At 45.7% G+C, this 15,057-nt stretch overlaps 1 protein-coding gene across 6 annotated transcripts in view; it reads right to left on the bottom strand.

Moving 5' to 3' along the window:
* The window catches only part of LOC139766419 (rho GTPase-activating protein 21-A-like), an 842,055-nt gene that overhangs the window by 45,704 nt on the left and 781,294 nt on the right, over positions 1-15,057 (bottom strand). For all 6 annotated transcript variants that reach the window (XM_071695368.1, XM_071695121.1, XM_071695281.1 and 3 more), the window contains one exon: positions 12,291-12,380. In XM_071695368.1, coding sequence (XP_071551469.1) covers positions 12,291-12,380 — 90 coding nt within the window. The remainder of the gene's footprint in view (positions 1-12,290; positions 12,381-15,057) is intronic.

Below are 15,057 nucleotides of genomic sequence, written 5' to 3'. Positions count from 1 at the left end.
CGCCCATCAGCTGGGGATGGCTGCCGGCCATAGCTCCACGAAGAGAGAGGAGCCTTGTCACACAGTCGTGAGGCCTGTCACGCTCCCGTTACCCACATCCCTCCCTCCCTCCCTGCCTGCCTCCCTCCCTCACGCAAGAGGAGGCGGCGGCCCCGCAGGAGGCGATAGCTGAGGAGCCCGACGTTCCTGTGTGAGTCACTGCTGCTGCTGCTCCGTCCTGGCCTGATGAACACCGCTACTGTACCTGCTGGGGACACGCCCGCAACACCACCATCCCCCCTACCCTCAAACTCCATCAAGATTCCACCTACACCATTCCCACCTTCACTAATGCCCTCCTTATTCCACCACCATTAATCTCCTCGCCAATAAAAACACCTCTAACTTATTACTCCATAGTTCCACCATATCAGTTCCCACCCTACCTGCTACACTAACGAGGCTCCTTCCTCCAATCAGGTAACACCCACTTCACCACCCCATCTATTCCTTCACCACTGACCTGTACCTCAAACACAGACACTACCAAGAGCAGCGACATCCCTGGTCCATAACCAACCCCTGTTATCCACCATGAACATTCCTGGTCGACCATGAACACCCACAAGTCCAGCATCAACACTCATGGTCCACCAGGAACATCCACCAGTTCTCCACTTACACTCCTGGTTCACTATGAACACCAATCAGTCTACCACTTATACTCCTGGTCCACTATGAACACCCACTACTCCACCATGAACACTCCTGGTCCACCACTTACACCCATCAGTCCACTATCAAACCTCTTGGTCCACCGTGAACACCCATCAACACTCCTGGTCTACCATCAACATTCTCAATCTACCATTAACACCCATCACGAACTCGACCTTTCGTCCGTCAGCAACACTCCTGGTCTACCAAAAACATCAACAAGCCTAGTAAAGAATGTTCAAGATACGGGGCCTCACGGGGATAAAAACTTCCTCCCTGTATAGTGCATGTAGGTGATTACCAATATTCCTAGTCCACTACCAACAACCCTACTCCACCACCAACACCCACTAGCTCACATTTAATACCATTAATCAACCACCAACATTAACTAGTCCATCAACAACACCCACTACTCCAACACTAACTTCCATCAGTCCACCACCAACTCCTACTAATTCACCAACAACACCTACTAGTCCATCACCAATATCCACACCTCCATCACCAACATTCACTAGTGCACTATCAACATCCATTAGTCTACCCCTAGTTCGCACTAATATCCACCAGTCCACCAGCAACATCCACTAGTCCACTAACAACACTCCTAGTCGCCAATCCAACACCCAACAGCCCACCACAAATACAGTAAGTCCACCAAGAGCAACCAATGGTCCATCATCCACATCCCTCGTGCACCATCAACACCTACTCGTCCGATATCAGTACATGCTAGTCTACCACCAACACCCACAAGTCCCATATCATCAAGACACAATGACAAACTCAAACGCCATTACTAATTCCTACTTTTTTCTCTTATTTCTTAATCAAACTAAGGAACACAACAGAAAATCTTGTCCACAGACAATCGTAAAGTATGGTAAAGACAACTGATAACATCATTATCAAAACATGGTACACGTGGTATTAACAATACTCTTACATAACTATAAACATTCCAATGTCACCTTCACAATGGAAAAGTCTTTTGATATTCTTTCTTGGTGTGTTTACCCTCAAAAATCTAAGCCAGACTGTACTAAAGATCCGTTATCTGTAAATGAAGAACCCGTCTTGAAACACCTGCAACGTAACATACAAAATTTGGGTCTTAAAGTTCGACAGGACAGCCAGACAACTGGGGCTCAATACTATCTATCCAGAGGTCGTATAGAAAACAAGATTTGAGTCACATTCAGCAGTCAAGGCTTCTATGAACTCAAACGTTTCACTGTTTCTCACCGACATCAACGGTACTGATCTTCCGCCGACGAAATTTCGTTCGTCTTACTCAACCAACCAGCCAACCAGATTTGCTCCGCAACACTGAAATATAACACTAAGGAAAATGCTCAAAAAAGTGCATCGCGAAAAATACAGTTATATCTCTTCCCCCTCCGTGCTGTGATGGACGCATCTTGATCTTCCTGTGTCCCTCACACAATGGCGACAATGTACCGGTCCTTTGTTCCTGGGCCGATCGACCTGAACGCCAAAGGCAGACAGTGTTACCTTGGGAGAAAACGCCCGGATCTCTTAGTCATTCTTTGCACTAGTGACTCCGTAGGTAGGAAGTACTCCATCACGACGGTGCGAACCCTCGAGCATGGTGCCCGCCCTGGACTTGGTTGGACCCCACCCATAAAGCGTCAGCCCGTCTGCTCTTCTACCATCCTGTCTTCAATTTGTAAATTTGGAATTTACGTTAATATCACTGTCCTTCACCAGGAACCTCGTCATAAACCGTAAGGTCTTCTCTATCATCAACTCTTCCTGTGCATTTCCATGTACCATTACTGTGTGTTGTACCCCAGCATGTAACCTCGTCACAGACCACCAAGTCTTCCGTTACCAGTCTTTCCTCCCATGTACTACTACCACGTAATGCCGTCAAACCCGAGGGTCGTGCTAAAGGATTGTACCGCCGTGCTCAAAGGTCGTACCCTTCATGCTCAGGATGTGTTACTCTCTATACTCAAGAGGCGGTCAAACTTTTTGTACGTCTATGGGGTATCTAAACGGAGTCTGCCATGCTGGAATATAACACTGTGCCCTTCGTATGTGTCTATCTTGTACCGCTCAACATCAATAGACTTTCTATCAGGCCTAAACATAAAAGTTTACATAAAACTAAAACTCTTGTTCCAGTATAAACTTTTATCACTATTCTTACTGTAGTCTAAAGGACTTTGGACGTTAACAAGTTGTCATATCACTAAAATATTCTAAAATATTGAGCAAGACTACAAGAAGGGAAATGCCACATGAATGCAAGATGTAACACCAGTTTACATGTGGAAGGGTGTTTTGTGGAACAACTATGTAGTCTGTAGTGCATCACAGTCGCTGGCAGTGTAAATGAAGAACGAATGGGCGCCAATATTGCTTGGAAAATATCAAGAGCAACTATACCAATGAGTTCCACAGGTGGAACTTTTATCAAGTTATGAACTAGGTTAAATTCAGTCAAGTTATGGACTCGGTTCAATTCAGTCAAGTTATGGACTGGGTTCAATTCAGTCAAGTTATGGACTGAGTTAAATTCAAAGTCAAAAACTTTCACAAGGGGCCATAACACGGGCAAACACCAAAGCAGAATCTGGGTTTGTGTGCCATTCAGTTATTCAAAAGCCGGGAAATACACCTGTACGAAGCGTAGCTTGATGCGTCTGACCTGATGATCCTTGCGGGTCGAGGCAAACGCGTCCTCAAGTGACCCAGGTTGTCACTCTAGACAAGGGACTAAGCTATTCGTAAGTGCTCGTCATGTTATGCAGGCTAGAGAGAGAGAGAGAGAGAGAGAGAGAGAGAGAGAGAGAGAGAGAGAGAGAGAGAGAGAGAGAGAGAGAGAGAGAGAGAGTTAACTGCAGTCAACTAGGCAAAGCACGTTAAATTTCACGACTCGAAATATAGAGTATCTACAAAGAAAGACAACAACGCCTTAGTTACACCACATCTGGAATTCACAACCCACTTCTGATCATCAAACCTTGTCAAATAGACTTGGGGAAAACTAGAATATAAACTCACAAAACAGCAACATAACTAATTCAATGGACTCAAGAGATCATTAAAAAAAAAATCTCTAAAACAGCGCACACTTTCGTGAAACTCTAACTGGTTTCATACCACAAAAATAATTTCGATAAATTCTACAATTAACGAAAGTTATCGTGATTAACAATAATGGTATCAAATAGGTATAGGAGAGGACTTCTACAAACGAAGGCAATGTTATCTTCAGCAAGTCTAACATTAAACACTGGAATAAACCATCAAATATCATGACAGCTAAGTCTATCGATAAGTCTAAAACGTTGGTGGACAAAAGCTATTATGGTATTAATCAACAATGAACAATTCTATTAATCAACAATGAGCAAGAAACTTGAAGTCCATGAAGAATAAGGCTGTTGAAAAATGTCAATATGCATTTATCTTCTTTTTTTCCCCTCTAAAGAGAAATGTCTACACTCCAGACCAAGAAAATATGGTAGCTGCAATTACACAGGAATGAGTCTCCCACTGTTCATTTCCCACACAATCTGCCAGTAAACTCTCAAAACAAGGTGTTACTTAAACATGAATTTTCCGCTAGCTGCTACACCCGAGGTAGTGGTGGATGAGGAGGAACCTTCTGCTTTAATATCTCTTTTCCATCTACATATATAGATAAGGAATTCAGGATAGCATTACTGTTCTCCAGCAGATAATCTCTCGTCACAAATCGTCAGGCCTCCTGTGATCCGGCCTTTCCATGTACTCTCGTCAGATTTGTCTAAGGTTCCGAGCCTGAGGGAGCTGGGGGTCCTCTCTTGACCCCCTAACCATCAGTTTGCTAGTTTGACTAAATGTAACAAGTGGCCCATACATATTCCAATGTATGTGTAAATATGTATTTGTACTTTATGGGGAGGGGAGTTTTACACTCGTGGGGCCACATCTCTTGGTCATTCTCTACTATCAAACAGTTTCCTAAACTTATGCAGGCTCTTAGCATTTAATAACCACGTCCACAGTCATCCTATGACACTCATCCACCATTTTGATACTAAAAAGGTACTTCTTTCATATATATATATATATATATATATATATATATATATATATATATATATATATATATATATATATATATAAACAAGTTTTTTGCTCATCCTGTTATGTCTTCTGGTTGCTCTATCCCTACATCTCTCTCTCTCTCTCTCTCTCTCTCTCTCTCTCTCTCTCTCTCTCTCTCTCTCTCTCTCTCTCTCTCTCTCTCTCTCTCACACACACTCGCCTAAGCCTGAGCCCCATTTACTGACCAGCCCCCAAGGGAGGATGAATAATCGAGTTGAGTGTGGGCCGACTGCCACGAACCAGGATTCGAACCCGGGCTGGCCCGCGTTGAATCATGGTCAGTGAAGCTACCTCCTACAGCATCGGGGCTCGTCATATAAGAAGCATCTCCTTAAAGTGTTCGAAAATCAGTTCTGTGTGTGTGTGTGTGTGTGTGTGTGTGTGTGTAACAACCTAGCGTAGGTTGCATTACAGTACTGGAGTTTCCCCCTCGGCCTTGGAGCGTTCCTGCGCCTTCCTTTGTTTTGCTTAGCTAAAGCGGACTTCCCATTCTTGTTCGTCGGTGAAAGAGCGCTTCCCATAATCTCCTCCTATTTCGTTAGTCATCATCAGGTTTTCTTCTTACCCCCGAACTTGTGTACCAACCTCACCATTCCTGCCTGGGGACTATCGATTCTGACCCCCTACGCATGGTTCCCAGTGGTACATACATACGTGCACACGCCATCATACTGTTCCGTACCACATGCTGTCACACCATACGTACCACGAGGCCGTCACACTGATACGTACCAGACGCCGTCACAAAGTACGTATTACGAGGCCGTCACACAGTGCACAAGCAAACTGGTCATTTGTATAATCGTATATACTCTAACGGCAACTGCAGTGTCGGACTTCCGCAGCTACGATTTTTTTTTCTCCTATACTTGCTTTACCGTAACCACGACACCATTAGCGGAGAACCCGAATGACTAGTTAAGAGGACAAGACTTGACAAGCAGGTCGTGGGCTTCCCCCCCCCCCCCCCATTCCGGCAGCCCACTCACACACACAGACAGACAGACAACCACCTTTACTCGTTAATGATACTACCACATCTCGTTCGGCCAAATTCTAACCATAACCTACAGCTCCGCGGACTTAGCTGTCCTCCACACTACCAAGACACACGCAATAGCCCTGGAAAGGGAGGGAGGTCACACTCCTGCCTCCACATTGGTTCCCACACACCCACACACACTCACTCACAGGCCCCGAGAACCGACCGTCACCCAGACGTGCGCCTCTTAACGCTCGTGACGTGAGCGAACCGAGGAGTGACGCACAAGCGGCCACCACCCGCTGGGTCCATTCCCTCACGCTCCTCCGCAGGTCTGACCACACACATAAACTACCAACTACCTCGCTCGTTACATTTTCACCATTTAACTATCTGAAAAAAAAAAAATCCAACTCTTTAAATTAACCACCTCGTCACAAGCCAGCGGTTCGACCCCATGACACGACCACAGAAAATGGCAGCGCGCTCGCTTCTTTGAGGATTAACAGAATTAAACCCCTCAGGTATGATGGACTGGTCTCCGAACTGACTGACCCTCCCCCTCCTTCAGGTTTAAGGTCATCATACCCCCAGGGTCGGGTCGTCTGGCCGTCCTTAAAAAGGGTGTATGTCATCGCCGATGATACAGTGACTTACGGCGAGTGTACGAGTGTAGGGTGTTCCAATATGATGGTCTTTTGTTTTCCTTTCTTCTGTCGAATCTCTTTTTGTGGGGTCTTGGGGTGCACGGGTGTTACCGGAGCTCAGGGCATCCCGCCTCACCTTACAGTGACGTCAGTGTAGGGTTGCCTCCTGACCAAAGGGGTGGGGGAGGGATCAGGTTCGCTTTGTGGGGGAAGAGCGCGCCACCTGTCAGCACCTCGCCTTACTACACCCAAGGGCCCCAAACACACACATACACACACATCTTCCGCCCAACACAGTATCAAGCATGAAGCACATACAAACTGGAGAGAGAGAGAGAGAGAGAGAGAGAGAGAGAGAGAGAGAGAGAGAGAGAGAGAGAGAGAGAGAGAGAGAGAGAATAAAAACTAGATCCTGTTTCTGTACAAAACGAAAAGGTCTCAAAAAAATGTATACATTTGCCAAAGACGATTCCGTGACCCAAGTGAAAACGACTGTGTAAACCACCATGACTAATTCTTCACGTTGCAATAAATATCTAAAACACATTCACAAATTAATCCCCACTCTCTCTCTCTCTCTCTCTCTCTCTCTCTCTCTCTCTCTCTCTCTCTCTCTCTCTCTCATCGGAAGCGACAACTCTGGGTTCAATCAGTCGCAGGCCACTGTGTCCCAGATCGCCATCTGTAAGAATGTACCGACCGACTGCGACTGTATCACTAGATATATCAGAGTAACTGGAGGTTGTGTATAACATTCAAATGACAGAAGAAGCGGCAGGGAGGACCCAGCTACTGAAGAGTGTGAGCAGCTGGTCCGTATATGGCTGTAACGGAGGAATTATATCTGGATGGACTTGAGGTACTGCATCTAGCTAACCCTAATGGTACGCCAGGAAGCACCAGCAGCTGATCCAGGCTCTGCTCCACAGTTATTTCGTGAACCCCACCGGTACTTGAATCATGCCATATAACACCTCAGTGGCGGCGGAACAACAAGAATACTTGCAAGGAACTACACATCGAAACTGTGTCGCGGAAATGGATCAGGTACTTAAACAGGCACGAGACAAACAGACAACAAATGGTCTTTGTCCCTAGTAGTGTGTGGCACTGCCACACACCGAGGACAGTGGTCATACAGCTATACTCCGCCAGACTCCCACGACGCGATGCGTTAACGGTCAGACACACTCAACCCTCTTGGGCATTTCCGCTGCTTCCCGTAGTCCCAGCATCGCTCTGCACTTTCACGGAGTCGCAGTCACAAAACACCATCACCGCCTGCGTCACTCTGTTACTTCAACGGCAAAAGAATGGGTAAAATTGCAAGCAGTGAGAGAGCTCCGCTGACCCGGACCCCAAGGTCGACTTCAGTGCAGTTTCAAAAGCGCTATTTTTCACATGTATACCTCACATCAAGGCTCGTCGTAAACTCTTGCCATTTTGCAGGTAATGAGTTCCCCGTCTCACAAAGATTACGAAAACTGCACTGCCGGTGACCTCTGAGCTTGGAGCCAAGGGCAGGTATTACTCATGTTTCCAACTCGTCGAAAATATCCTTGAAATCTACTAACGCAACAAAGCAGCATAAAATCCACTGGTATTTCCCCTAATTCTTGACTTCGTACTGTCAAAGCATCTAGAATGTAAGCATAGCCATGACTCCTAACCCCGAGTCAGACATTACTGTCTTTCAAAGTCCTTTTAGAAAAATGACTTTCTAGAGGTTTGCCACCGTGGTAACGGTATCAGAATTAAAAAGAACGAATGTCCCTGATGTTTTTCTCTTAATACCACTCCACATCTATTTCCGAACTCCCCAGTGTACATATCTGCACACTAAGTTCGTTGGAATTCTGGCCCTTTTTCTAAGGGATTTTCGTGTAAAGAGCAAGAACTCGGAAACCCTTCACTCTGAACCTAAGGTTACCTCAACCATGTGTTCGAACATATTCGAACTAATAATAAACACCAGAAGATCGTGCAGAGTTTCACTAGAATTTTTTTGAAACTTTACTCCATGAGGACAACGGTGCGACTCCAGAAGACGAATACGTGCTTAATGAACCTGGCGGTACGATCCTTGAACACAACGAGACGACCCTTTGGAGTGATGGCCTAGCCTTTGTCCTGGGTCGGCTCAAAGGTTAGACCAACATACCCAAGCGTCGGGTCGTTGTGTTCAAGGGATATATCGTCGTGCTCAGGGGGTGTCGAGTCAACGTGCGAAGCAGCTCCACAGGTTAACGGAGGATGAAGAAACCACAGTAGAGGTGCCACTCACGGTGTACCGGTGCATCCCATGGGTGGGAGAGGTGGTGGATGTTTCCTCCGGGTGCGGTGGTGGTGAGGTGAGGAGCTCCCACTACACCTGCCAGTGGTAGAGCTATGGTTCTCAACTCTAGGTGGGCCTTTCTCATCACACACTCATCACAAGTACTGACACATACAATGACACTATGTACTGACATACATCCACCATACATACTGACACATGCACTTACCACAATGTACACACACACATACACTCACCATACGTACTCAAACACACACCCTTATCACATTTACTCGCTCATATGCAACACTCACCACACGTATTGACATACACAATCGCCCTATACATAGTCACATGCATACACTCACCACACGTACTGAAACGCACAATTGTCCTATATAGTCACGCACTCACCACATCTTTCTGATGCAGCACCAGGCTCCAGTATTTCCCACACTACAAGTAAGCGAGTGATAACAACACCGTGAGAAACGATTCCCACCCTCCACAATTTCTCGCAAGAGATTTCTCTCACTCAATAACCCAACACAGTACGGAAGGATGTCCTTAAGACCAACAGCTGAGCTGTGAAGGTCAAGCTGAGACTCCAGATGAGAGAGAGAGAGAGAGAGAGAGAGAGAGAGAGAGAGAGAGAGAGAGAGAGAGAGAGAGAGAGAGAGAGAGAGAGAGAGAGAGAGAGAGAATGATGATGTGCCAGCGTTTATAAAAACCGAAAGGCTGTGAACACTGCCTTGACGCGCTGCACATCCATCGTGTCAAGAGGCCGGTCACCGTCAGTCAACCCCCCCCCGCCTGCTCAGACGACTGTCATCCCTGCCGTCATCTCTGCACATTGACGCAGCGTCACAAAACAGTCTACACACGTACTTAAAACCACACACACACACAGATAATGATACCACACGCCTCACCTCACACAGGAAAAGTATACCACAAAGAGTGGGCGGCCCCGACAGCCTTCTTAACCTGCTGCAAGTGAGGCCACACCAAGACCCGACTCCCCCCTCCTTCCGAGGGCAGGGCCGCCCACGGGAGCGTGCTACACCAAGACCTCCCAGGGTAGGGCCGCCCAGGGGAAATAATAATAATAAAAAAAAAAAGTACCGATACAAATAATCTACAATGCCATCACACATACATACGATTCGATCTCTTTCCACAATACTTTCTTTTTTTTATCAGAGGTATTAACATGATGGCCACTAATGTCTTACCAACCCTTTTAACAGGGAATTAAGCCTTCCTCTGCGGTCAACGTTGGGTCCAGGATATTATCACCTCTGGTTGAAGGGTCTATTAGTCTGACGAGGGAAGGAGTCTTCTTCAAACTTGCTTTGCAATCGGTTCACCCTAAATAAAGAAATCCACCGAAACGTAAAAAGATTTCGGTGTTTTCGGAGGTTATGGACAACGTAGCCATCTGCACGAATTCGTGCACTACTTGAGGCCTCCTACGGTGCTATTACCTTTACGCATGACTATATTTCTTTACACAACAAACCACTGAATTCGTCGCTTTTGTTTGGGAGATTCAAAGCATACCACTTAAAGGCATTATTTCTATTTCTAATGACTGTATCTAGTAACAGCCACTGTTTTCTAAACTATTAGTTCTAGCCATTTTTTTTATGTATCCAGTGCTTTTTGGCCTGTCCTTCTAGAAGCTATACAATGAGACCTCAAATTATATCAGCAAGCAATGTTTCCCTCTTAATCCATCAATTCTTTCACATTAGCATACGCAATCATCTCAATCAACTTTCAACTTAATACCTCTAATGTTTGCACTGATGACTGTGGCCGTAAACGAGTGTGTACTTTACCAAATGTGCTGTACAGGGAGGGTGTTCCACACTCGTGCGGCCCCATCTCTTAAACATTCACTCCCATCATAATACACCTTAAATTTCAGTATGCTTTCTGCATAAATCATGTTCCAGTCATCTTACACCATTCATCCCCAACTCTAAAATCATAAAAGGATTTTTTTTTTCATCTTTCTAGAGTTTCATGTCTAATTCCACGTTGTGTTCATGAATTATTCTATCGATGTTATGAAATTCAAAGGCAGTGGTCAGGTCACCCCTCACCTTTCTCTCTTCCATGGTGGGAATATACGAAGCCTCTAGCTTCTCCCTTACTGTAACCAAGCTCTCTTAATTCTGGTAACATCTTTCTTGCTTTCCTCTGGACCTTCTTTATTAGTTCTTTGTGATTCTTTAGGTGCGGGGACGAAAGATGAGAAGCATATTCCATTTCTGGGCTTATGAAGTGTGTGAGTGTGTGTGTGTGTGTGTGTGTGTGTGTGTGTGTGTGTGTGTGTGTGTGTGTGTGTGTGTGTGTGTGTGTGCGTGTGTGTGTATTCGCTACACTAAACCACCACAGTCAACAAAGGAAATGCATGATCAGCAATCTCTATTTAGCTTGCGTTTGGGGCAGGATAAGAAGCACCGATCTTAACTGTTCCTGCGACAGTCATATGACCCCACCAGTCCTCTCCACCAATGCTCCACCATCAGTCATATGACCCCACCGGTCCTGCCCATCATTGCCCCACCATCAATATGACCACACCAGTCTTCTCCACCAACCCCATTCCACCCGTGCTCCATCAAAAGTCACATGACCAAACCCGTCGTCTCCACCATCACCACCAACCACCAATGCCTCACCAACAATCAGGTGACTACACCAGTCCTCTCCACCACCACCACCATTACCAATGCCCCACCAACAATCAGGTGACTACACCAGTCCTCTCCACCCCCACCACCATTACCAATGCCCCACCAACAGTCATGTGCACACAACTGCCCTCTCCTCCAACACCATCATCACCACCAGTGCCCCACCAAGAGTCAAGTGACTCCTATCACCACCAACAGCAGGAGACAACACAGGAAATACACTAGGGTAGTCCCCACTAGTGGACCATCGAGCCAGCGCGTGAACCAGCCGGGGCGTCGGAGGCCTTGCTATCCTCCCTTCACCAGGCCTCTCACCAGCCCCACACTTCCAAGTAGCGATGGTAAGCGCCACTTGCGTCATCACGATGACTCTTTCGCTTATATTTTCAGGTGACGTTCTCAGAAGCGGCTGCTCCGTCGCCTTCGCTGACGCGAACCGGACGACAACATTTAAGATATTTCCTTTCATTCCTGAAAAATGTTGGACGCTTTTTAAGGTCACTTAACACCAGTAGGGGGTGTTAAGTGACCAGACCAATCCACACACCACGCCCGTGCGTCCAGTGTGTCTTGAGTGTAATCAAATTCGTCTGTACACAACTGTCGAGCATTCGTTCCTCAGGACACTGGCCCTCGGACACACCAGTACACGATCGCACAGTGACGCTCAGGAAGGGGGTTAATACACGACTTACCTGTGGCTTCCTGGTTCGACCCCCAAGCCCTGGAGGTAGCAGAAGAACAGTGAGTGAAAGCGAATAAAGATGGAAGGTATCAATTCAGTACTGGAGGAGGAGGAGGAGGAGGAAGAAGAAGAAGAAGAGAACGAGGAGAACAAAGGGGTACTGACTGACCTGTGTGGCATGCTGACGGTCCTTGTAGAAGATGATGGCGTGTCCCTGGACCACCGCCCACACCGTCTTCCACGACCGGTCGCCCGCTCTCTGTAACCACACCAACAAGAACCCGTCAGATATACACCTACGCCAGAGTACGACAATAATGATATAAACCGCCGCTGGTAATTATCACAAGGCGCGGCGACGAGCCAATAAGACATCGGGGGGGTGAGGAAGAGCTGGGCAGTGGCGGTGGCGGCCACGTCGTCAGCAGCAGCAGCAGCAGCAGCATCACCACCACCACCGCCACAAGGATTATTACACATTTGACAAATATATCCTGACACATGCATTCTGGAGAGAAAAATCGTATGAAAATTATCAATAACTGTTCAGCTGACATCCAAAGAATAATTTCACTGGAAAGAAAAAATAAAGCTTTGACAATATATATACTCCCAGTAAAAAAAAAATAAAAAATAAATAAATAAATAAATAAACATATATATATATATATATATATATATATATATATATATATATATATATATATATATATATATATATATGGACAGACAGATAGATAGATAGATAGATAGATAGATAGATAGAGAGAGAGAGAGAGAGAGAGAGAGAGAGAGAGAGAGAGAGAGAGAGAGAGAGAGAGAGAGAGAGATTCAGGTTGTTAGCTTTTCACCTGCAGAAAGAAAAAAAAAAAGAAATTGGAACTTCAACCATGTTTCTTAATGATCTATATCAGTTTATCACTTACATGGTCACGGGTCTCTTACTCGCTTTACCTAATCAACAACATAATTTGAGGGAAGCCTCTCAAAACGTGAAAATGTGGGGCTAAAAATTACACACACACACACTACATATATGGTGATGTGAGAAGGAGATGGAGTGAGTATTTTGAAGGTTTGTTGAATGTGTTTGATGATAGAGTGGCAGATATAGGGTGTTTTGGTCGAGGTGGTGTGCAAAGTGAGAGGGTTAGGGAAAATGATTTGGTAAACAGAGAAGAGGTAGTGAAAGCTTTGCGGAAGATGAAAGCCGGCAAGGCAGCAGGTTTGGATGGTATTGCAGTGGAATTTATTAAAAAAGGGGGTGACTGTATTGTTGACTGGTTGGTAAGGTTATTTAATGTATGTATGACTCATGGTGAGGTGCCTGAGGATTGGCGGAATGCGTGCATAGTGCCATTGTACAAAGGCAAAGGGGATAAGAGTGAGTGCTCAAATTACAGAGGTATAAGTTTGTTGAGTATTCCTGGTAAATTATATGGGAGGGTATTGATTGAGAGGGTGAAGGCATGTACAGAGCATCAGATTGGGGAAGAGCAGTGTGGTTTCAGAAGTGGTAGAGGATGTGTGGATCAGGTGTTTGCTTTGAAGAATGTATGTGAGAAATACTTAGAAAAGCAAATGGATTTGTATGTAGCATTTATGGATCTGGAGAAGGCATATGATAGAGTTGATAGAGATGCTCTGTGGAAGGTATTAAGAATATATGGTGTGGGAGGAAAGTTGTTAGAAGCAGTGAAAAGTTTTTTATCGAGGATGTAAGGCATGTGTACGTGTAGGAAGAGAGGAAAGTGATTGGTTCTCGGTGAATGTAGGTTTGCGGCAGGGGTGTGTGATGTCTCCATGGTTGTTTAATTTGTTTATGGATGGGGTTGTTAGGGAGGTAAATGCAAGAGTTTTGGAAAGAGGGGCAAGTATGAAGTCTGTTGGGGATGAGAGAGCTTGGGAAGTGAGTCAGTTGTTGTTCGCTGATGATACAGCGCTGGTGGCTGATTCATGTGAGAAACTGCAGAAGCTGGTGACTGAGTTTGGAAAAGTGTGTGGAAGAAGAAAGTTAAGAGTAAATGTGAATAAGAGCAAGGTTATTAGGTACAGTAGGGTTGAGGGTCAAGTCAATTGGGAGGTGAGTTTGAATGGAGAAAAACTGGAGGAAGTGAAGTGTTTTAGATATCTGGGAGTGGATCTGGCAGCGGATGGAACCATGGAAGCGGAAGTGAATCATAGGGTGGGGGAGGGGGCGAAAATCCTGGGGGCCTTGAAGAATGTGTGGAAGTCGAGAACATTATCTCGGAAAGCAAAAATGGGTATGTTTGAAGGAATAGTGGTTCCAACAATGTTGTATGGTTGCGAGGCGTGGGCTATGGATAGAGTTGTGCGCAGGAGGATGGATGTGCTGGAAATGAGATGTTTGAGGACAATGTGTGGTGTGAGGTGGTTTGATCGAGTGAGTAACGTAAGGGTAAGAGAGATGTGTGGAAATAAAAAGAGCGTGGTTGAGAGAGCAGAAGAGGGTGTTTTGAAGTGGTTTGGGCACATGGAGAGGATGGGTGAGGAAAGATTGACCAAGAGGATATATGTGTCGGAGGTGGAGGGAACAAGGAGAAGAGGGAGACCAAATTGGAGGTGGAAAGATGGAGTGAAAAAGATTTTGTGTGATCGGGGCCTGAACATGCAGGAGGGTGAAAGGAGGGCAAGGAATAGAGTGAATTGGAGCGATGTGGTATACCGGGGTTGACGTGCTGTCAGTGGATTGAAGCAAGGCATGTGAAGCGTCTGGGGTAAACCATGGAAAGCTGTGTAGGTATGTATATTTGCGTGTGTTGACGTATGTATATACATGTGTATGGGGGGGGGGGGGTTGGGCCATTTCTTTCGTCTGTTTCCTTGCGCTACCTCGCAAACGCGGGAGACAGCGACAAAGTATAATAAAAAATATAATAAAATAATATATATATATATATATATATATATATATA

The sequence above is a fragment of the Panulirus ornatus genome, chromosome 1, assembly GCF_036320965.1.
Source record: "Panulirus ornatus isolate Po-2019 chromosome 1, ASM3632096v1, whole genome shotgun sequence".
Lineage (NCBI taxonomy): Eukaryota > Metazoa > Arthropoda > Malacostraca > Decapoda > Palinuridae > Panulirus > Panulirus ornatus.
The sequence above is the reverse complement of the archived record's forward strand: the minus strand, read 5'-3'. Positions and strand labels throughout refer to the sequence as shown.